Genomic DNA, 23,783 nt, shown 5'->3' with positions numbered 1-23,783 from the left:
CACTTACCTTAGCACGTAAGACTCTTTACCTTCTAAAGTTCTCTGTTACATAAATCTCTTTGATAGAGGATATTAAATGACTTTCTACTCCAGGACTCAAGTAAACATTTTTTTTCTGCCCTTTCTGTGACCCTTTGAATGTGTTGCTTCTGCCTAAAATGATCTCTTCAATTTCATTCAAACATCTATTCCTTATACTTTCCTAAACATACATCATGTATCATTCAATATTTACTACAAACATTTCCGTTTGTGGAAATCCTTCATGACTTCTCATCAGTCCAGTCATTACTTCTCATCTTAATGGCAAGCTATTGGTCACAATAACCAATACAAATATATTACTTAGGTATCCATAAAAGCATAAATGCAAAGTAAAAACATTCTAGAATTTTTGTGTTAAAAAACTCTCAAACTGTAGAGGGGCATCAGTGGGAAATTTCTCATTTTCTATGATATAAATTATAATCTCATATTGAACAACCATACCAGTGATTAACTGATGAAAGAAATGACAAGTCTTGAAAGAAGATTAGAACTTTAAGAAGGAAATAAAAAATGTAGCTGATAGGTTATTTGTAGTGATTCCAGATTCTTTTTTTCCCTTGGCCACACTGTTAGATTGCAGATATTTCCACTGACTCCTTTAGAATCAGAGCATATATGAGCTAAAGTGAAACATAGGATGCGAATGGTTGGAAAGTGAAAAAGAAAGAAAAGAAAGAGAGGGGATATCATGTGACAGCCTTGCTCTTTCTTGAGATAGCTGGTTAAAGAAAATTAAGAGCCAAGCCTTGGTGGCAGACACCCATAATCCTAGATCCTCAGGAGGCTGAAAACTGAGAATCATGGCTTACAACCTGCCTGTACAGAAAAGTCCAGGAGAGTCTTATCTCCAATTAACCATCAAAAAGTAAGAAGTGGTAGAACACCAACCTTGACGAAGAAAGCTCAGGGGCGGGGACAACATCCAGGCACTGAGTTCAAACTGAGAACCAGCACCAAAAAGAAAGAGAGACAGAGACGGAGACACAGAGAGAGTAGAGAGGCAAAAGAAGAAATGAAGGAAGAGAAAGAGCTAAAGAAAGAAAGCTATTAGAGAGTATGCATTTTTTGTTAGCCTAGGAATGTGCTTCAGGGCCACCCTTTCTATTGTTTATTCAAGTTCCCCTTCCATTTTTATTTATAAAGCTACTCACAAGGACTTTAAGTGATTAAAGACTGAATCTTTCATTTCCTTTCTTTGGGTCTTATTAGTATTTCCTCCCAAATTCCTGATTCCTTCTTTCATGGAATTAGTGATACTTAGTCTTTATTCATAGGAGTAAGAGCTTTAAAGTATTTCTATTTTTAGATTATTGGCTAAATTCAATACTTTTGACAGAGCTAAAAATGTTGAGAGGTTGATAAGAAATGTACTCATTATCTTGCCCATGTAATTGTATCCCCTCTGTACAGTATGTTCACAAAAAATAAAAATAAAATAAAATAAAATAAAACAAAAAAATGTTGGGAGGTGTTTCCTAGTTGGTAGGGAGTAGGCGATAATTAGCCTTCATTGCTGGCCTAGCTTCAGGATGAATTTGAGATATCTCTGATGTTCTATATTCAAGGCATCAGTCTGTAACCTCATGTACAAATCAAGAAATTCATAGGAAATATTTAAGCTTTGAGTCATTTTCTAAGTTTTACTCATATGAGTGTCTTTGTGGAGAGTATTATTTGGTTAATACTAATATCTATCATGTGTTGCAATTTATTAGGGTAAGAATCACACTTTGATATTAAAATAGATATCTTTAGTCCTACAGTTTTGTTTCTACCATAATCAAAATGCAGTAAATCATTTGTGATCCCAATATTTAGCATTGTTTGCTTTCTATTTGATTACTTGAAAGTATCACAAACAATGTTTTAACATGATTTGGAGAAACAAATCTGTTTTGAAATTGACCAAACTGAAGATTTTCCATTTTCTTTTTTTTCTTTTTTGTTGGTCATGGGGCTTGAACTCTGGGCCTAAGCTCTTCAGCTCAAAGTGAGTGCTCTACTACTTGAGCCACAGTGCCACTTCTGGTTTTCTGGTGGTTAATTGGAGATAAGAGTCTCACCAACTTTCCTGCCTTGGTTGGCTTTGAACTGCAGTCCTCAGATCTCAGCCTCTTGAGTAGCTAGGAGTTCAGGCGTGAGCCACTGGCACCTGGCTTTCCATTTTCTTTTATTGTGAACACTAGGGAAAATTTATCAGTGTGTTCTGAGTTGCTCTTGTCATAAGTAAAATGAATCCTCTGGGAGAGGAGACTGGGTGCTGAATGCTGTGGCATTGACTCTGGCTGGGTTAGATACAGGCTGCCAGATGAGGAAAGGAGTTTCAAACCATAAGTTGGTCATTCAGCCTTTTCAATATGCTGTGAATATTTTCTTTCTGTGGACCAGAAATTGGGGAGACGAATGAGACAGTGGAATAGTCTTACTTCTGAGTCAATTCTATTTGACAAAGCTTTAGAACATTGAGCACAAATGTGCCTGGCCTACCTTAGTTCATATGTGTCCAGGCATTTCAGAAGCCCAAGAGCACTTTTCTTGAGAATCCTGCAAACATTCCTAGTGATGGCGCTGGATTGGGTTTTGGTTTTTACATTTGAGCTTTGGGCACACAGTTTCATAAAGGAATTTTATATTCAACAATTAATCTCTAGACACTTATTTAAGAACTAAACATCTCAGATGCCAATGACTCAAAAGTACAAAATGTAAATGATATTGACATTTAGCACATTTAGTTACACACTGTGCTATACATGCAGATACTGCACCTTGATCTTACTCATTCTCTACTGTTCTTTCTTAACCACTCTCTCACTTAAGGACAAATACTTTGATTTTGTTCACAATATGGGGTTAAATCCCCCAGCCTCGAATGACTTTTCATTATCTATGATACTATGTACTTTTGCTAAGGCTATCATAGCCTTAGGGTAGTTCTAGAGGTCAGGAGTCCATAATCAAATTGTCATAGGGTTGGTTTCTTCTGAGGGATGTGAGACAGAATCTATTCCCCTTACAGCCCCTAGCTTCTGGTGGCTTGCTGGTCATTTTCTAGTATAGAATGAGTACCCCACTCTCTGCTTTATTTTCATGTGATGCTCTTCCTGTATGCACACCTTCCTATTTTCATGATTAGTTTAGGGTCTACCCTAGTCTCTTGACCCCTAATTTTAACTAATTACCTCCATAACAATCCTTTTCCAAATAAGTACTTCATATTCTGAGATTCTAGGTTATGACTTCAACAAATGAAATTTGGGGAATACAACTCAAATCATAATACTCAAAGGTGTTTCATGATGATTAACATTCTGGGAGGAATGTATTCTGCTGAAATTGAGTTGTGGTAACTTAGTTTTCTGGGCCATATAAGTTTCATAATAAGAGGTTAAAACTATAAAATATTATTATTCCCATAGGAGAAAAGCAAATGCTTCTGGGGTCCTGTCTGTTTGATGTGACAATGAAAAGTTGTAGTCTAAAATAACACAGAAAGATCTCAGAACGTAATATCTCCAACAGAGTCATCCTAGTACCAATTTTCCATTAATATCATTACTCAATTTCTAGACATGATCCATCTTTCCTAAAAATAATTACTATTACTGAAATCTAGAAGAATGATTCTAACTGGCAATGAAAATCTACATCTTCGTGATATTCCATTCTCCTTTTGTAGATTTAGTCCAGACAAAAGACTGCAAGTGGGAGAGGAGGCAGAGAGTGAACAGACTTGCTTCTTGTGTGTATGTGTGAAAAAAATCTATGTTCTTTATCTATGAACCATAGTAATAAGTAAATTAGGAAAATAAATTTTATCTACCCTTTTTTTGAGGTTTACACATCAGTAGGATGGTCTTGGGCTTATAATTCATATTTAATGCAAGAATAGATAAAATGTTAAAGTGTTATATATCTGAATTCATTCTGTCTTTCTTCAATTTGGTCATTGTTCATTGCCATACATATATATGTATATATATGCGAATCAAGGATGAGTGAATTTATTGCTTAAAATGAAAACTTAGTAGCAGTGTAATACAGAATAAAGGAAATGTATACATCACTTTTAATTTTGAGGTTAGAAAACTACGATGATTATATTTTTGCACTTGATATCAATCAAGAGATTATTTAAAAAACTTGGTACTAAATATTCTTTACATGACTATTCCCATTTTAAATTTGTATGGATAGAAGAAGCAGAGATTAGATGAGTGATTAGACCAATTTATTTTGAATTGTATTTGGGCTAAACCAAAAGAAAAAGATGAGTGTTACTGTAATTAGGCAGGTTAAATAGGAGCTCTGTATTCATAGGGCAAGAAGAAAGTTGCTGATAGCTTGCAGGTCTGTATTAACATTTGCTTACTATAGATAGTGTAGAAATGCAGCCAATCAGATCTACCTGGGACTAATCCAGATCCTGTCTATATTAACCACAATGACCAGAATTTAACAGCTGTATTCAAGGTGCTTCTGTTAGATATGATACATCCTCTTCCTCCCACCATTGATTTTGCATTTTTAGATGATCTGGTAAAATATGGGCCACATTTATCTTTCTTATGTGGAATACCACACATCTCTGTCCATGCATCTCTGTCTGTTTATATGGTTGAGTGTATGTGTGTGTGTGTGTGTGTATGTGTGTGTGTGTGTGTAACAGTGGAACATGCTAGGCAAGCCCTTTATTACTATGCTGCATTTCTGTCTTTCAATAGGTAACTTATCACAGGTAAAAAGTGATTTTTTAAAAAGCTTCCTGAGTAATTGAAGCAAGCACAATGCTTTTGACAAAGTTATTTATATTAAAAATTCCAAGAGATGCTTTGGTAAAGGTGGGAAAAAATTAGCTTTCCAAAGCCCTTTCCTCCAGCCAGGAATATATGACCAATAAACAACAAATTGGAGGGTTTTTTTTTAAAGAGAAGATAGTTATTAGTAGATTTTTCACTTATTATAATAACAAATATTTCTTGTACTACTTGGAAAATATTCAACATATAACCAGGAAGGTATTTAAAAAGTACAAGTATCATTAACTTAAAACAGCAAAATTTCAGCAGTAAAAATTGGACCCAGACTCCTAGGCTCCACAGTGTGAATAATTACCTGGCCTTATACGCAGACTTTCCAGATTCTAATGCTACCTCTGTAGAGCCACTGTGTAACTTATAATGATATTTATGCCCAATCAGCTCTCCAGTATGAAGCTGATAGTCATAAATGAACTTCAGAACCTACTATAGTATTTGTTTAATGTCAATGACCAGCCTCACAAGAGGGGGGAGGGAATGCCAGGGCCTCACAGTGTAGCCCAGACTAGCCTCAAATGCATGATCTCATTGCCCGTGTGCTGGGAGCACAGGAATATATCACCACATCTGGCTGCTTAAATGAACCTGTACTAATTCAGTCTTTGGTTCCACTTAAAACCCATGTCTTTAGACATGTCATTTGGACATGTCTAGGCATATTTTCAACGTGCATGTAACATAAAATACATAAATGTTAGTATCTATAAAGTATAACATTGAATAGTTGTGCATTATTCCTTACTCCTTGAACACTAAATAAGCAAAATTGATTTTTTTTTCCACAGTAAGATATGACTCCTGGATTACAGTCTAGTGTTAAATTAGTGGGGAGTAGGTAGGTCCATGCATTGACCCTGTCACTGTAATGCAAATCTTAGTTGGTCACCCTGGCAGCCAACCAGCCAACTTTGAATGTGCTTCCTTTTGATCCCCATCCAAGACTGTATTCCCTGTCAGAGTTTTCATCCTTCAGTGGTAAAGCTACTGGTCCTGCCTAGCTTATTGCACAAATAAAAAAGTACATATGAAAATATAAAAATATAAACATGCTGAGAGATATCTTGCCATGATGATATCCCTTCTATCCATCCCTGGCAAGACAAAAGAAACCATTGTTTATTCTCACTAGAAAGTATGTGGCAAATGAACTCTATATCGTGTGGGTGGGGAAAGGAGGGAAAAACTGGGACAGAGAGAGGGAAAGAGAGACATGGTTCAAAAAGAATTACACTCATTATCTGATTCACGTAACTGTGATCCCTCTGTATATCAACTCTACTATAACAATACATTCAAAAAATTAAAAAAAATGCAGAAAAAGAAACCACTATTTATGTATAAACATCTCTGCAACAAGGAGGAATAGTAGTAGGCTAAAAAGAGTAGTGTTTGGATTGAAATGTGCCTATGAACAAATGAGTATTTTTTTTCTTTTATTTAGGGCAATAGTGCTAGATTCTGTGGTTGATGAACAAGTAGGAAAATAAAATTATGATTAATTTCAGCTTTAAGAAACCAATAGCCAGGGCTGGGAAGGTGGCTCAGTGGTAGAGCACTTGCCTTGCATGCCTGAGGCCCTGGGTTCGATTCCTCAGCACCACATAAGCAAAAAGAAAAAAGCCGGAAGTGGCGCTGTGGCTCAAGTGGTAGAGCGCTAGCCTTGAGCTGAAGAGCTGAGGGACAGTGCCCAGGCCCAGAGTTCAGGCCCCACGACTGGACCCCAAAAAAAAATTAAAAAAAAAAAGAAACCAATAGCCATTGCATTTCATAATGGATTGTACCTCTGGGGTACAAAATGGTCCTAATTGCCCTGGTCTTCTTCACAGGACTGGCCTTTGCTATTCTCTCCTCTGTGCATCCAGTGTTTGGCTTGTATGGGTCTCTGTTTCCTGCCATCATTTATGCCATATTTGGAATGGGACGTCATGTGGCCACAGGTAATCATTTCTATGTTTATGTTTCTCCTCCTACTAATCAAAGAGACTCAGAGTAATCCTTAGTTACCGATTGCATTTCCAAAGCAGTTCTAAATGCACTGCTGAAAAGCTTAGCAAATATTAGAGCCAAGCATATCTGTGTTTCAGATAAGCAATGTATACTGTGATTTACTGGTATATTACTGTGAATGCAAATTATTACTAAGAAGTCTTGTGTAGTTTTTAGTAACAAAAAATGAAAGAAAGGGAGAATCTCCTGGATTTACAATAAGAGAAAGTGCACACTTGAAAGAAAACAAAGACTATAAAGTTTAGAATATTGAAGAGTATTTTACATGTATTTGATACTTAGATCAAATGATCTTTTAAGTTTCTTCCAGACTGCATTCTATAGTACCCTTTAATAAGTATGTACTACATTGCCTAGGTGTTCATTACTCAAGAATTTGTAAACAATCACAATTTTTCTAGTAATACAGTAGGATGAATTTTGGTCATAGTTGGGCCTGGTTCGTGTCTCCTTTATGTGCTACCTGAGTGACTCTGTCACTCTTGTGATAGAATGAACCCTACAGTTCATGTAATTTTAGTGAGAGCTAGATAATTAATGTATAATACTTAGTACTTGCTTCCTAATAAGATTTAATAAAGTTGTTTATTTGGTTATTATTATTATAAAATGATAACTTTAATCTTAAGTATTCTGGCAATACAATTATATTTAAATGGAATTTTCTACAGAGGTATTTCTTGTTGTGGCTGTACAAATTGTCATGAGTTTAGAAACTTAGAACAAGGAAAAGTTTTCCACAGCTCTGCAGATCCATAATTTCAAATGATACATGGGTAAAGCTGAAGTGCCTGCAAGGGTGTGTTTGTTTTTGAAGAAAGCCATCTTCTGGACTTCTCTGTCTCCAAGAATCCTCTTGCTTTCCTTGGCTCAGGGACTTATCAAACACCTTCAAGGTCAGTAGTGCAACATCTTTGAATCTCCTTCTGATTCTATCTTTGAAGAATTTTGTGAGTTCACTGAACTTACTTATTGAGTAATCCAGGATAATCTCCTTATTTTAAGGTCAGCTGATTAGCAATCTTAATTCCATCTGGAGCATGCATTATACTTGCCATAGAACATAACATTCACAGGTTCTGGAGTTTAGGACCTACGCATATTTCAAATTTTGTCCACCACATTGGCTTGTACATTTTCTCAGGAAATTCATCTAAACTTGGATTTTTATACCAAATAGCGTTATAATGGGGGAAGTATGTGAAGTTTGCAATCATGCACAATGCTGCATTGTGTAAGAATTTGTGAGAAATGGAAAAAAAAATCTTGGCTTCTTCAGACTTACTGAATTATAATCAGCATTTTCAGAAGATCTCCAGGTTTCATGGACACACACACACACACACACACACACACACACACACACACACACACACACATTATAAGCCACCATCAACAATAAAGGGCATATAAAAGCAAAGTCCCATAAAATGAGGTTACCTGGTAATGTCCCAGTTGTCTTAGGCTGAGTAAGTACACTATGATATTGACAACACATTGTCTGCAGTGTATTTCTCAGAATGTATCCCTATTAAGAGAAACATGACTGTCATAAGATATATATTGTCTAGGGCAATGTATACATGTATACATAGCTTGCATGTGTGCATATACATGTACACACATGTATGTGTATATGTACATGTATGTACATATATGCACATATATCTATTTCAGACAATTATGGAAGAGCTTTATGCAGGCATAATGGGACATCCCAGCACTCAGAAGGTTGAGACAAGAGGATAATAAGTTTGAAGTTGGTCTGGGCTACGTAGTAAGTTTCAGGCTAGATTGGACTAATATAATGAGATCTTTGTCTCAAAAAACAACAAAATGAAAGGGCAACATAAAAAAAAGGAAAGGAAACTATACAAATACTCTACCGGTTTGCTCTATCCATGAGGAAGAGTATTTGTATAGTTTGCACAAATCCCTAGGTTCAATCACCAACATCACACAAATTAAGCTTTATTTTCAAAAACCCCTCTTAAATAGACAGTGTTATCTGTGTATTTCAGACAAAAAAGGAAAGAAAAGTAAAGATCCTACAAGCCCTAAAATTCAGGAAGTTTCTCATGAGAGCTCAGATTAAAGTCTTAGATATACCATTTGAAAAGTCCATGTAGCTGAATCTAAAACCTAAGCGATTTTTTATCTTGTTGAAGGAACTTTCCTGTTGTCCTGATGCAAAAGGAGAAAAGCACTAGAGTAGGTTAAAAATTCTTCATGTTTATTACCTTTTAATTATCCTGTGTCCTTATTTCCTAACAGTTTATTTTTATTTTTAGAACATTTACATATGTTTTTATAAAGAACCAAATGGTTTTAGAGCTGACCCCACAAGCATTTCCTCTGTTTAGGCACAAGATAAAAGAGTAAAGCAAAGCCAATTTGCTCAAGAGACCATAATTATACTTAGAAGTCAAAAATACCCAAATTGATAATGCTTAAATATGTACTTAGATAGCCATTTTACTTGTTGGATAAGTACTGCAAACATTTTGATGCTCACATAGTTTCGAAATGACCATTTACATAAGATTCTGTAACTAACAGATTATTTACAGATTATTATCAACTATAGGAAACTTGTGGTCTCTTTAGGTAAATAACAGGCATTTCAAAATACATGCAATTTACAGACATTTCTCTCTGAAAAATAAATGCTAATGCTATTTTATTTCTGAATTTATATTTTACAGAGTAAGCTGAAACATCTCATTTTAGTTTTAACCTGATATTTATTTGTTTAATATCAGTAAGAAGGAGCAGATCCTTAGACTTTATGGCACAAGATATAAATCAGCAATGAATCACTTTTTGAACTTGCCTATGGTCCTAAACATGGAACAAATGAGTCTCACCAAATGTCCTTACAAATATTTAATACACAGAACAGATTTCTCTTTTATTTAACTTTAGTATATGCTATGGAACGGCTTACCCACTCTGTTTTATTAAGATACTAGTGTGACTTGGGTTTTATCTTCCAGTTAGGTGTTCAAAATGGAATACTGGACTCCATGGCAAATAATGGTGGAAGCATCTCTTAAAAACAAATGATTCAGGCTGGGAATGTGGCTTAGTGGTAGAATGCTTGCCTAGCATGCATGAAGCACTAGGTTCAATTCCTCAGTACCACATAAACAGTAAAAGCCAGAAGTGATGTTGTGGCTCAAGTGGTAGATTGCTAGCCTTGAGCAAAAGAAACTCAGGGACAGTACCCATGCCCTGAGTTCAAATCCCAGGCCTGACCAAAACAACAATAACAACAACAACAAAAAACCCAAAACAAGTAAATGATTCATCAAGCCACAGAAAGTCCTATTTGCTCAACAATGCAAAATTTTAATCTTAATTTGCAAATATTTAAACTTAAAATATAATTATTTTAAAACAAAGTTGTGTAAAACATAATCTTGACATCTAGAAGCTACAAAAAAAACCAACTTTGTTTCTTGGTATGGGAAAGGAAAAAAAATCTGGATATGTATCCAATGGAAACAATATTGCTGAAGATTACCAAAATGTGATCATTTGTAGGACCTTGTCCTCAACTAACTATGAAAGTGTTTTGAGAGGACACAGTCTGTTCAGCAATGGAGGATGTTTGTCAAGGATAACTTCTACACAGAGTGAAATAAATATTTACTGAGAGCTTAAAATGAGGGAGCAACCCTGCCAACCATGCACTGCTTTCAAATCAGGGAAGACTTGTTTTTTCTCTCTCCATCAAAGCCTACGAAGGTCCTTACTCTCCTACCATTTGACGACTCCTTCTTATCTTTCTTAAAATCCTAAGAAAGTTAAATCTGAATGCAAAGTTGAACTCATTTCTATCTTAAAATGTTCTTTAGGCATTTGCACAATCACTTCTATATAAAACAGTTTATTCTGTAGTCTACTAGATTTAAAGACCAGAAGAGACACTTTTAACTTTCAGGAGTGTCTCATTTGGTCTCAATATCATCCTGTTGTAAAACACCATGAAAAATATCTTTTCTAAAAACTAGGTTCCATGGTGAATATATCTTACTTAATGTTATCTATCCTGGAAACTGGATTCTTGTCTCTCATAATCAGTTATGTTAGTTACTTGAGGTGATGATGATAGTGACCCTGATGATTAGTATTCATGAATTTATTAATAGAGAATGACTTAGCGTGCACTGAAGATTCTATTCAGATTTCTCTGAGTTTATGTACCATCATCTCTTAGAGAAAAACAAAGAATAACAGACCATAACAGAGCATTCTGACCTTAATTGTAGAAATCATCTGAAAAACTAACACTAACACTCAGTGCTAACTACATGCCAGTAGTTAACTTTATGACATATACTGTAATGTATTATCTTATGTAAGCCTTAATAGCCTCAGTGTATGAAGAATATGATCTTTTACAAAGTAGTCTAGGATAGCAGTTTGGCGTTTTAGGCTAAGTTCCTATATTGTCATCATATTGTTCTGAATTCACAACACATATTGCTTGTCTTATCCAAATGCCCTTATCAATCAAGAGTAGTGTGTTGTGGGTCTCCATTGAGATCTGTTTCTGTCGGACTCACATCTCTCTTTCCTGGTCCTGCTGCCGATGCACTTTTTTTTTTCACAACTTGAAGCAAAGCAATCTTTAACTGCTGAGTCAGGGGATGTCTGCAACATGTAGTATGGTTCTTTAGCTTGAGCCTGTCTGAGGAAATCAACATTTCCCTATCTGTGTGACTGCATTGTTAGACAAACTATGTCAAAATTGATGCTAAGAACTCTAAGAAAAAAATAGAAGACTACAATAACCATGCTCCCATAAAAGTAGGAGGCCAAGACAATTTCTAGGAAATACCATTAAACTTTGTCTAATAGCAGTAAAAAGAAATGATATATTTAATCATTTTATAGGCCATACCATGTTGTTATAAAGGAATACTCAGCAATGAGTCATAACAGGTGCAAAATTTTAAGCCAGGAATAGTTAATTGGGATGCATCCTTGTATATTTGAAATTTGAGCCAGATACTTAAAGAAAAGCAGGTTTATGCAGGTGCATGTGAAGAGAAAATGTTTCAGCCAAAGAGATTATATTGACCACTGAATTTAATGAAGTCTTCAATTCTCTCCTTTATATTCACCCGAAAGCCTAAACTGCATATATTACCATCATTTAAGGGACAAGGCAATTTACACCCTGAGTAAAATACATGTGGTCACATTGACAGTTAAGTGATTGAAGTTAAATCCAAGCAAGAATTCATAATGTGCATAATGTGTGTGTGTGTGTGTGTGTGTGTGTGTGTGTGTGTGTGTGTCTAAGTCAGTGTCTGTATATCTGTGTATGTGCTGGTACTGGGAATTGAACTCAGAGCCTGGCACTACCTTTTACCTTTTTTCTTTCAGGGTTGGCACTCAACCACTTGCTCCAAAGCATTACTTCAGAATTTCTTCTGCTTGTTAATTGGAGATAAGCTTCTCTTGACTTGTCTGTTAGGGCTGGCTTTGAACTGCCATCCTTAGATCTCAGCCTTTTTAATAGATAGGAGTACAGATGTGAATCACTGGCACCTGACTCAGTCCATAATTTTGATACTTGCTCCAAGTACTCTCTCTATAGTCATCTATGAGAGGTACAAAATTATAAAGCTTAGGGCGAAGTAGATAGATGTGTGTGGCTGTAGGCATATGGAGGTATCTGTTTCTTTCAGGAATGTGGTGAAAAATAGAGAAGAGAAGCCCCAGTGGAAGGATAGAGTTGCCAAGAGATCTATTTGGCACTACAATATGGCAGAATTTAATCATGTGTCTGCAATTAATAAAATTACTTGCCTCCCCTCTTTTAGGCACCTTTGCCTTGACATCCTTAATCTCAGCCAATGCTGTGGAGCGACTGGTCCCTCAGAGCAGCCAGAACCTCACCACACACAATCACTCAAGTGTGCTAGGCTTCTCTGACTTTGAGATGCAGAGGATTGGAGTTGCTGCAGCGGTTTCCTTCTTGGCTGGTGTGATCCAGGTAAGTCATTTTGAGACTTGTAAATAATAGCACGGGAAACGGTGGTGGTGGAAAGGTGATCAGCACTAGTTATATTTGTATTCTTGCTAATAGGTTTGTGTCTCCAGATAAGTTAAAGGGTGAGTTTTATTTTCAAGTGTTATGTCTTCATGCAGTTATTGTCTTCTCCATCCAGTAGTTACTCTACTGGACCAGTGACAAAGAGTCCTTTGTTTGCTTCAAAAGCATTGTGATCTTTAGAGCCAGCGTTGTGCCACTTTCAAATGGAACCAAAGTCTTTGCCACTTTCACAACCCTACGTGAATATAGCTGCCAGGTTTGTTGGCTTCATTTTCCGCAAAATGTCAGAGTTAGATATTTTGCTGTTTCTAATTAGTAGTCAAAGGTAGAAAACTTAGAAGTAACTATAAAATGAACAAAGTGTTTAAGTCAATTTTTGTCATTGTGAGAAAATAATGGGTGAGAACAACTTAAAGAAGACCAGTCCCCTAAGCCTGGGATGAAGCAGAGCTTGATGGTGGGAAAGGAAAAGTTGCTTACATCATGGCAGCCAGGAAATAGAGTGCAGAGTGGAAAACTGGGGGAAAGGTAAGCCCTTCAAGGGTACAGTACTAGTGCAATACATTCTCCAATTAAGCCTGACTTCCCAGTTTCCACCAATTTTCCAGTCATGCCATTTTCTTGTACATTTTTCAATAGCTTAACCTGTAGTAAATTAGGTCAGGACCCTCACAATCGATTTATTTTCCCCAGATAATACCCCTGATCCCTGGAGGCCAAACTTTTGCCACCTGAGCTTTTGGGGCTCATAGTAGACATGGGATTGCCTGTCTGGTGGTCATTTCTGCTTACTCCCTTCTTGTAAAATGAATTATATGGTTACAAAGCCTGGGTGGGTGTCTTTGTTTGGGGTTAGGAATGTCTCTCTAAATATGTCACATTATTTATAAGACCAAGATTATATATAAACCAAGAGGCAGAAAAATGGTTGGTGACTGCCTAGAATTGGGTAGAAGGAAGAAGAAGATGAAACTAGACGGCCAATCATAATTTCTTTGGCTTTTATGACTATGCTAAAAATAGAAATAAAAATGAAACAAAAACTAGTTGCCTGGGAACTCTGTGAACTTTAATTTTTCAAACATGGGTGAATTCCTATACTTGCACAGGAAGGCTTAATGATCTTTCGTTGCTTATTTGTTCTCTATGAGGCCTTGTGAAAGACTTACCATTTGTCTCCATTTAAAAAATAACCAGCCATATGAACTGGTAATTGAAACACGAATATGTTGCATTGCTTTGTCATATATGCTTTCCCTAATTTCTGTTCATTTGAAAAAGAAATCTCTGCATTAACACAAGAGAACTTGTTTAACCTTGACCCATTATTTTCCAGTCTTGTTTCTCTTTGAAGTTATAAGTTAGTTTTCAGGTTTGATTTCTTTTATTTTATACAGTGAAGGATAACTATTTTTATGTACATATCAGTATTAGTTTTTAAATCTAAGAGAATAAATAATTCACAATAAGACTAGTAACTTTGTGCAGAGTTCTCATTTAATTGATTTCCATGAATTTAAAACAATCATCAGTCATTTTATAATTATCTAACATATTTGGATTAAAATTTTTAATTTAGTTAAGAATTCTTACGATAAATATACATGTAAAAGTTGGGATTCTAACACTATAAACAACAAAAGACAAAAATTCTCAAACTGAAATTCACTAGAATTATGAGTAAAAATTTAGTAAGGATGAAACAGGATATTGTTATAGATAACATAAGTAATTTCATTTTCATGGCTTTTTATTACATGTAAATCTGATCCAGATAGTTGCATGTTTTCCCTTATAACTTCACCAGACATCTGTTTTCTTTCCTCTTTAGCTCTGGTCCTTGATATGTGACCTATGTTTTAGCCAATTTTTGAACAGATGGCTGGACTTTATTTGACCTGCAAACTCATCTGTACATCACCAACTAGAAACTTAGCATCTTTTTAAAAAATGGTACTGAGAATTGCTCATAGGACTTCATGCTTGCCAGGCAAGCACTCTACTTCTTGAGTACCGCCCTGTCCTTTTGCTTTCTGCTTATTGTTGTTGTTGTTGTTTTTCACATCTGGTCTGGAGGCTAACTTTTGCTGAGAAAATCTCCAGACTATACTAGGCCCAGTTTCTTTGGATCGTTTTGTATCTAGCTTCTCAGCCACTTTTTTCCCCCTTTGCTTTTCTTCCTCAGAATTGAAATGCACTGAATATCAGGAAAATGACCAAGTATCCATTTTCTATAAACACAGGAAGTGTTTTATTGCCTTGTTTTATTTGTGTATTCTTCAGTTTACACATTGTTTGTTTCCAGGTTGATATGTTTCCCTCTAAAAACTAAGCGGTAAAATTATTTAGGTTAAAAGATTGAACTGTTTGGTAAAATCAGGGTGTAGCTGAGGGAGGATGAAAGAAAAGACTGAATACTCTCAAAATAGAGTATCTGCCACTCTGAAATTGGAACAAGGAAACCTGTTGGGGGTGCTATTTCAGAGAGAAGGGTTTAGGGAATGTGACAGAAGGGGTGAAATTAATTGGTGTAGAGCTTTATAAAAATAGTGAATGTTTATTGAGGGCTTCTCAATGTACGTAGAGATAATCATGTTTTTTCTTGAAACGATCATATTGCGTATTATTTTTCTACTAATGAGTCAACTTTAAAGCGGCTCAAATATATTCCTAATGACCATGGTTTCTTTTTTTCCCTCAGTATGTTGTTGGGCATTATTATTATTATTATTTTAATACTGTTAATTTAGTAAATAATGAATTTATTTATTCAATACTTGCATTTTTCTCCAATGGTATTGGACAGGAATGACAACGTTTTTCTTCTTAGTATCCCTTTCAGTCCTCTTAGCATAAACAGCCCTTTTGGGGGAGCATCTAGTCTTTGAAGAAGGCTTTGTAGAATCTTTCTTTGAAATGATCAGTTATCTAGTGCTTTTTACCCTACTCATAACATTTCCTGACAGTATTCTCCAATTTTTTCTACAAAAAAAATTGGTTCTTTTAATGCTGGCAAATTTGGAAATCTGTACTTTGCTTGGAAATGATCATTTATCTTGATTTTCAAATTTATTTGCTTGTAGGTCTATACAATCAATTATGATTCCTTTTTAAACTTCAGTTTTATGTTTGGTAGTGATGTGTATATTTTGCTACTTCAGTTTTTAAAAGCAGGGTATTGAAATAGACTAACTTTTTCTCATTGCTATTTCTGCTTTAATTTTTATTTTTTCCTCAGTATATTTGGGGTTATTTGTTGATTTTTAATTTTTTTCAGCTGGATATTTAATTAATTTCTTATATATTTTTCTTTTTTATTGATTAAAAACATTTAATGCTACCCATTTTTATACTCAGTTTTTCAGACATATTTTGTGGATTCTCATATGTAGTGTCTACCTTTTAGCATTTTTATAAGAACTAAAAATTGAATAATGTTAATTTTATTTCTCCTAATAATTTTTTAAGACAGAAGTTGTAGATTTTTTAGGTAGGTGGGTCTTTCTGCTTTTTGGTTTTGTGAATAATTTTTAGTGTACTTGTACTGTGGCCAGGAGGTGTTGGTTGTAGTAATTTAGTGTTACTTAATTTACTAATGGTTTTCTATAATCAGCATTTTGTGGATGGTTGTTCAGCACAAAGAGGAAAATAGGTATAGGTAGCTGTAGAAGGGAAGCATGAATCTGTAGTGCATAGTTATAAGTCAGCCTTATTGTTTGTGAGTGTTCATTATTTTATCTGTCTGATTTTTCTTGCTCTGATAATAGTACATTCATTTTTGTGGACTATCCTCACCAGAATAATGGCTTCTAGTCTTTTGTTCACCACTTAGGTAAGTTGTAGGTGTGTGTATATTCGCAAATACGAATGCGTCCCAACCTTTCACTCATTGTCATTCAAGCAAAATAATATATTCCTGTCCCTCTCGTTTCTTACCATTTTACTTAGAGTGCTATTTTAAATAGAGCACACTTTTAAATAGAGCACACTTACACAGTCACAATCATGTAATGAGATATGTCCTGTGTTTAATTATGGGCCTGTGAAAGGAATTTTATTGCAACATAATTCTCATAAAAATTCCATGCTTGTAGAATATACAGTCTGATGCATTTTGACATATGTAATCAAGATAGTGATGGTGTCTGTCACTGCCCATGCCATTTTTTGTCACTGATTCCTCCTTCTCATTTACACCCTTTCCTTCTTCCTTTCCATATCAACCACTTCCTGTTACTGTAGATGAGCTTACTTTTTTCTCGGGTTCTATGAAAACAGATTTACTATTCTGTTTTTTTTTCTCAAATTTTCCCATTCAGTGGAACATTATTATTGTTGATTAGTTATGTTTATTGTGATGATTTTAGAACATAATAGAAGTTTCTGTGATCAGAACTTATATAATTTCTGATTGTGGATAATGCAGTGACTAAGGCTGAAGTACTCATGTTTTTGTTATCACTTTATCATATTTAAAGAAATCAGCAAATATGGATAACACTGACCAAGATGCATTAGACGCATTCATTTGTGAGTCCACTCACTCAAAAATTGTACTCATATTGAATTGAAACTCCTGTAAAGCTATTTAAAGACAAAAAATAATAAGAAACCAAGTAAGAAATCATAGTAAGAAGCCAAAACAATGAGCATATAATACTTATACAAAGTAGTTTCATTGTGATGGGTCTACTATGCATATAGATGCTTTGATTCATTTCACTCTCTCTATTACTCTTACTTATCCTCAACCACTTTTATTTTCACAAAAAATAATGCATTTCATTATTCTGCTTTTAAACACATATAAGATATTTCTAGCTGAGCGCCGGTGGCTCACGCTTGTAATTCTAGCTACTCAGGAGGCTGAGATCTGAGGATCGCAGTTCAAAGCCAGCCTGGGCAAGGAACTCCATGAGACTCTTTTTTTTGGGGGGGGAAGGGTCCGGTCGTGGGGCCTGAACTCTGGGCCTGGGCACTGTCCCTCAGCTCTTCAGCTCAAGGTTAGCGCTCTACCACTTGAGCCACGGCACCACTTCCAGCTTTTTTCTTTTTGCTTATGTGGTGCTGAGGAATCGAACCCAGGGCCTCATGCATGCAAGGCAAGAGCTCTACCACTGAGCCAACTTCCCAGCCCTCCATGAGACTCCTATCTCCAATAAACCACTAGAAAAAAAACCGGAAGTGGCGCTGTGGCTCAAGTGGTAGAGTGCTCTCCTTGAGCTGAAGAGCGCAGGGACAGCGCCCAGGCCCAGAGTTCAAGCCCCACGACCGACCAGGTAAAAAAAAAAAAAGATATTTCTATCAGACTCATCCCCGTCATTTTCTACTTTCACCCACTACCAATTCTGTTCTTCCCAAACAGTTCCTTCTTACCATCTAAATATCTCATTTGCAAAAAATAAAAAGGTCCTTCTAAGTTACTGATGCAATTTGTGTTGTTTGTATTTCATTAAAGAAGTAAACAAAAGAAAAAAGACAAATTTTCCAGCCAATCACTAGTAGCAGCCAAAAAGAGGAATTGTTTGCATGATCACAACAATGAGGTATGAACCTCATGTCAAGGTGAAACCTTTTAAAATGCCAGCATCAATAAACCTTTCTGCTGAGAAACCAATACCCTACCTCCAATTCAATATACTTTTAAAACTTTCTTCTCTTCTCCCTGTAGATTTTTTTTTATTCTGCATGGTGGGCATATTGCCTATTCCTTTTTCCAGGAACTAAGAGAGGTCTGGGATTGTTCCTGGCCCATTTACTTCTGGAAATTTTCCCAAGATCTACTTTTCTGCAATAACTACAGGACAAGATTTCTGCCCTGAAGGATAAGAGATACACAGCTCTTTTGTTTGACAGTTGCGTAAGCATTGGGTGACACAAGGTGGAGTGTATTACTGAGCTAGTACATTCTGGAAATGTGTGTGCTTATGTCTTTAAAGATGATAAACAAACTAAAGACCCAAATAGGAGATTCTCCAGTTTCTTTTGATTGCAGACCCAACTGTTTTTTTTTTTTTAGGGGTATGAAGTAAGAGGATTGGGAGTACAAGAAGGACATAAGATATAAGTTAATTTTACCTGTCTATTCAGCATATCATGTTTATTCTTCCTCCCCAAAACAATTATATGTTATATACTATTGTATAGTGTAAAATAATTATTGAAAATAATAATTTAATAATTAGTGAACTATATGTTTACCTGTGTTTTCAGCAAATCACACTTATTCTTTCCAGAAAAAATTAATTATATATAGTATAAAATAACATGTTGAACTATATCTTATATATTGCATATATAAAACACAATATAAGTATGTAGTATATTATATGCAATATAATATACAGTATAGTATATATAATATATGATGTTATTCCCTATTGCATAGGTGAAGATGCTGAAGATAAAGTAGGTTATTTGAGTTTTATAACTAGGGTCGGGTAGAGTAGAAGATGGAGTTCCGTACATGCTCTGATAACTGTCTTGCTGCACATCTTGATGTATTCATTTATACAATGCCTTGCTCTATAGTCCAAGCTGAGGCTATGAACACATATTCCTCCTGCCTCAGCTTCCCTAGTGCTAAGGTTACAGACATGTGCTACCACGCCCACCTCTATAAACTAATATTGAGAAAGAGTCAAGGAAACATAACCCACCATCTTCCAGGGCCTAGTATGATGCTAGCTTCCTTCTATATCATACCTCCAGAGCAGTAGCAGAAGTTGTGCTGGGCATGGCATGATGTCTCTGCATCATGGAATAGATGGTTTTAGGAATATGTCTTTGCCATCCCCTGGGCCTGCCAGACTCTTTCTCAGACTATTTATATGGCTCCTCCCTGTCCTCCTCCAAAGTTTAGCTCATATATAGTCACTGAGAATCCTTCCCTGTAATCTCTAGCCATGGTTATAAGTGACTCCTCTTATGTTCTTCTGTAAGACATTGAGTATGTCTTACTGTGTAGGGCTTATCCATCTATCAGGACATATTTTGTGTGAATTTGATTTTGTTCTACACTGTGAGTCTCTATAGAACAGAGCATTATCTTTATAATTCTAGAAGCTTGCACCTAACACGTGTGAGCTAAAGCAATGAAAGAGAAATAAGTGCAGTGAAATGTTAGTGGCACCAAGACATTAAGCGACAGATATTCAGAGAAGTTTGCTTATGTATTTATCTGCCTTTTCACACCTTGCTCTTTCTCTTTTTATTCATCATCAGAAGATGCTCTGTCTATACTTTCTCAAGTTGTAAGTTTCTAATTTCTGAGAAAGGAGCAATAACACCTTTAATTTTCTTATTTGCTCCTATTCCCTGTAAGATTCATGTTGCTCAATGTGGAGCTCTAACCAGCAAAGGCTTCTACCTTCTCCCACAATTCCCCAAACCTGATGAAAGATAAAATTACAATGACATCAACTCCCTACTCTCCTGTCTTTTAATAGTAGGATGACTCCATGTGTCCATGGAGTTTTCTCTAGCTGTTTTTCTCTATAGCAGGAACAGGGAGGAAGTCCAAGAAGTTAAATCATGCCTTCCTGAGCCCCATTCTCTCTTTCATCAGAAATTAGTTTTGTCCTGTTATGTCTGAGAACTGAAAAGTTCCTTCATTCAACTTCATAAATCATGGCAAGTAGAATCAATTCTTAAAGAAGGGCCAGCACATTTCTAATACATACTATATAATAAAAATCAAATGATATGTTTGTTTTCCCAACATGCTCACTTTGTCTACTGCGTAATCACAACTCATTTTTCCTTTCCAACCCTGTCCAGTTTAAGTCCTTTCATTCTTTTCTAGCAACTCATCTTATGATAACTTTTTTTTTATTGTGAAAATACTGTACAGAGGGGTTACAATTACATGGGCAAGGTAAAGAGTGCATTTCTTATCAAGCGTTGTTGCCTCCTCCTTTGTTTCCCCTTCCCATCTCCTCCCCCCCTCAGCCCTCACCCCGCACCAAAGTTGTAAAGACCCAAATTTATCCAAGAAATGATAACTTCTTAAATGGCCTATATTACCACATTCTACCATCAGATCAGTCCTATAAAGCACAGCTCTGATGTTAGAGCCAGTGTGCCATACACTTCTTGGCAAAATTAGGTGTTTAATATATGTAGGGGAATGATGTCACTAACTTCTGCAAAACTCCTCTTGCTCTGTTTTAAAAGCATTCCATACTACTGCCATCAAATTCTCTTGCCTATTTTCTATGACTCCCTTTTGGCTAGTTTTTTATTTTAACAAGTCACTTTATCATCTGAATACAACCCATGCTGAATGGTTTTAGATTTATCCTCTTCCATTTTTCTGGAATGCTTTCTGATAAAGTCTATGTGTTGAATTCTTTAAGTGTCATGGGACAGCCTATCCTGAAACAGCTCTCTCCTCTTGACTTTCAGTGGCATGTTGTTCTCTTGCAAAGGTTTACATAATGTTTGTTGTTATGGTATTTGTGTACATATCAAACCTGTGAAATTCATCTGGTGGGTGACTTTTGCCTACAGTGTATGTCTCATGCATAACACACATATTTACCTGATTCACCTGATGTCTCTGTGAGAGAGATGAAAGTTTTTTCTTTCTTGAAAGTAGGATATATTTAAATAGTATAGTTGCCAACATAGTAAATAGAGTTGCCATGTTCTCCACTAAATTACCTATTATTCATTCACATCTTACATCAGAATGTGATTCACATGATAATTAGCGAACCAATTTATACATGATGAACTAAAGTCCATAGATTGAATTGCTCTTTCCTTAATTTGTAATATAACACTCTTTCTCTGTTTCAGGATACCATCTAGGGTATTGTATTACATTTAGCTGGTCTGTCTTTCCTCCACTTTCTCTTCACTGGAAATTCCTATCAATTTTGTTTTTGTTTTTTATCATCTTGGAAGTTCCTAATACACGTCTCTTCACTGGAACATGTATTAGATGTTTTCCCCATGACTAGACTGAGGTTATGGAGAGTTTAAAGAGGAATATCAAAGAGGGAGAGTGACATTCTCATCACGTTATAGACTGTCAAAAGGACTGTGCATCTTTACATGGTCACCTGGCTGAGATGGTACTTATCAAGTTTCTTCAATGTAAAGGAATCCTATATCTGTAAAGGACATTTATTCTTGTCTTCCATGTGTTTAGCCAATTATTTGTATCACTATGGACTCCACGATAAGTCTTTTAAAATCCAGTCTTACTTAATATTGTTCCAGATTTTTCACTGAGAGATCTCTTTTATCAGTTTCCCTTCTTGACTTATTTATTTACCTGCATACTTGCTAATAATATAAGATGATCTATGTATATGATGCATATGTCCTGCTTTCTAGGGAATTCTAGTTCCTTTTATGAGGGAAAGTTAGAAATCAAGACAAAGGTGTTTATTGTGCTCATTGTTACTGGGTGGTTGTAGCTTCTGGAGATTTTCAGCCAACAGATCCATGTGTATATATCTATATACTTAAATATATCTATATACTTAAAAATATGTACTTCTGTATGAATTCATACTCTAATCTATTATCATAAATATTGTTCTAGTCTCCTCATCTTGATTGTAACCTCTCATTCTGAAAGGCAGGAATCTGATTTCTACTGTGTGCCAGACATTTACTTAAATTTCCATTTCTAGAATATGTGTGGAGTGGTTTCAGAATTGCTGCTGTCCACTAGACCTTTCTGTTTCATCTTTGCTTTTACTCTTAACAGACACTACTCATTTCCAAAAATTTTAATGTCAGCACATGTTTTTCCAATCCTTTGGAGAGGTGGTTTCATACATTTAGCCAGATTGAAAAATCTACAGTTGATGTAGAATGACAGTTTGGAGGAATTATGATGTATAGAGACTGTAAGAAGCTCAGTGTTGTGGTCATTTAGTTTTTCTTGTTACACTCTGTAATCCATTTGTTCTGGAATTTCTGACCACCTAAATTGTGTATTATATTTTAATATACATTATATGATTGAATTATACAATAGATAATTATTTCAAAAGAAAAATAACCTAAAAATATTAACATTAGTCATTTCAAAGTTTCTAATTTAATAATATTATATGACTATGTCATCAGTTAACTGTCATCACTGTCTATGTAACAGTTCTCATAGAACTGCAAAGTTATACCCATTATCATGCCTCTCATACTTCATCCACATGCAACCACCATTCTTTTTGTCTTTTTAATTTTAACTGTCCTAAATATCTCTTGTAAGTGCAAACATACAGTACTTGTGTTTGTGTAACATACAACAAATTTTACATGTTCTAGAGGACCCTTATTTCACGTATTTAATATAATGTGCTCAAGGGTCATTCATATTGAAGCACATGTTAGAATTTTCTTAATTTTAAAAACTCTATAAACTGGGTGTTGGTGGCTCATGCCGGCAATCCTAGCTACTCAGAAGGTTGAGATATGAGGATCATGGTTCAAAGCCAGCCCATAGGGAAAGTCCATGAGACTTTATCTCTGATTAACCACCAAAAAGCTGGAAGTGCAGCTGTGGCTCACGTGGTAGAAAGCTAGCCTTGGGCAAAAAGATCTAAGGGACAGTGCCTAGGCCGGGAGTCTAAGCCCCACAACCAAGCAAAAACACAAAAAAGACTGAACAGTATTCTACTGTATGTACATACCATATTTTGCATATCCATTCACTCATTTATTTATGGACACACATTGCTTCAACTTTGGGGCATCTGCTTTAGCTTAAATCTTGAATATAAGTTCAAGATTTATATAATGTCTGTCCTTTCAGCCTTTGTTCATCACTTAAACTGAAAATAGTTTGGAAGAGGGTTTTATACTTTCACTTTTAAAAC

General features: G+C 35.6%; 1 protein-coding gene across 1 annotated transcript in view; it reads left to right on the top strand.

Annotated features, from left to right (window-relative positions):
• Slc26a7 (solute carrier family 26 (anion exchanger), member 7) overlaps positions 1-23,783 on the top strand; it is a 110,190-nt gene that overhangs the window by 16,999 nt on the left and 69,408 nt on the right. Inside the window, exons 3-4 of the mRNA XM_013012562.1 lie at positions 6,695-6,805; positions 12,713-12,885. Of these exons, the coding sequence (XP_012868016.1) occupies positions 6,695-6,805; positions 12,713-12,885 (284 nt within the window). The remainder of the gene's footprint in view (positions 1-6,694; positions 6,806-12,712; positions 12,886-23,783) is intronic.

This window comes from Dipodomys ordii, unplaced genomic scaffold (genome assembly GCF_000151885.1).
Source record: "Dipodomys ordii isolate 6190 unplaced genomic scaffold, Dord_2.0 Scaffold17, whole genome shotgun sequence".
NCBI lineage: Eukaryota > Metazoa > Chordata > Mammalia > Rodentia > Heteromyidae > Dipodomys > Dipodomys ordii.
The sequence above is the reverse complement of the archived record's forward strand: the minus strand, read 5'-3'. Positions and strand labels throughout refer to the sequence as shown.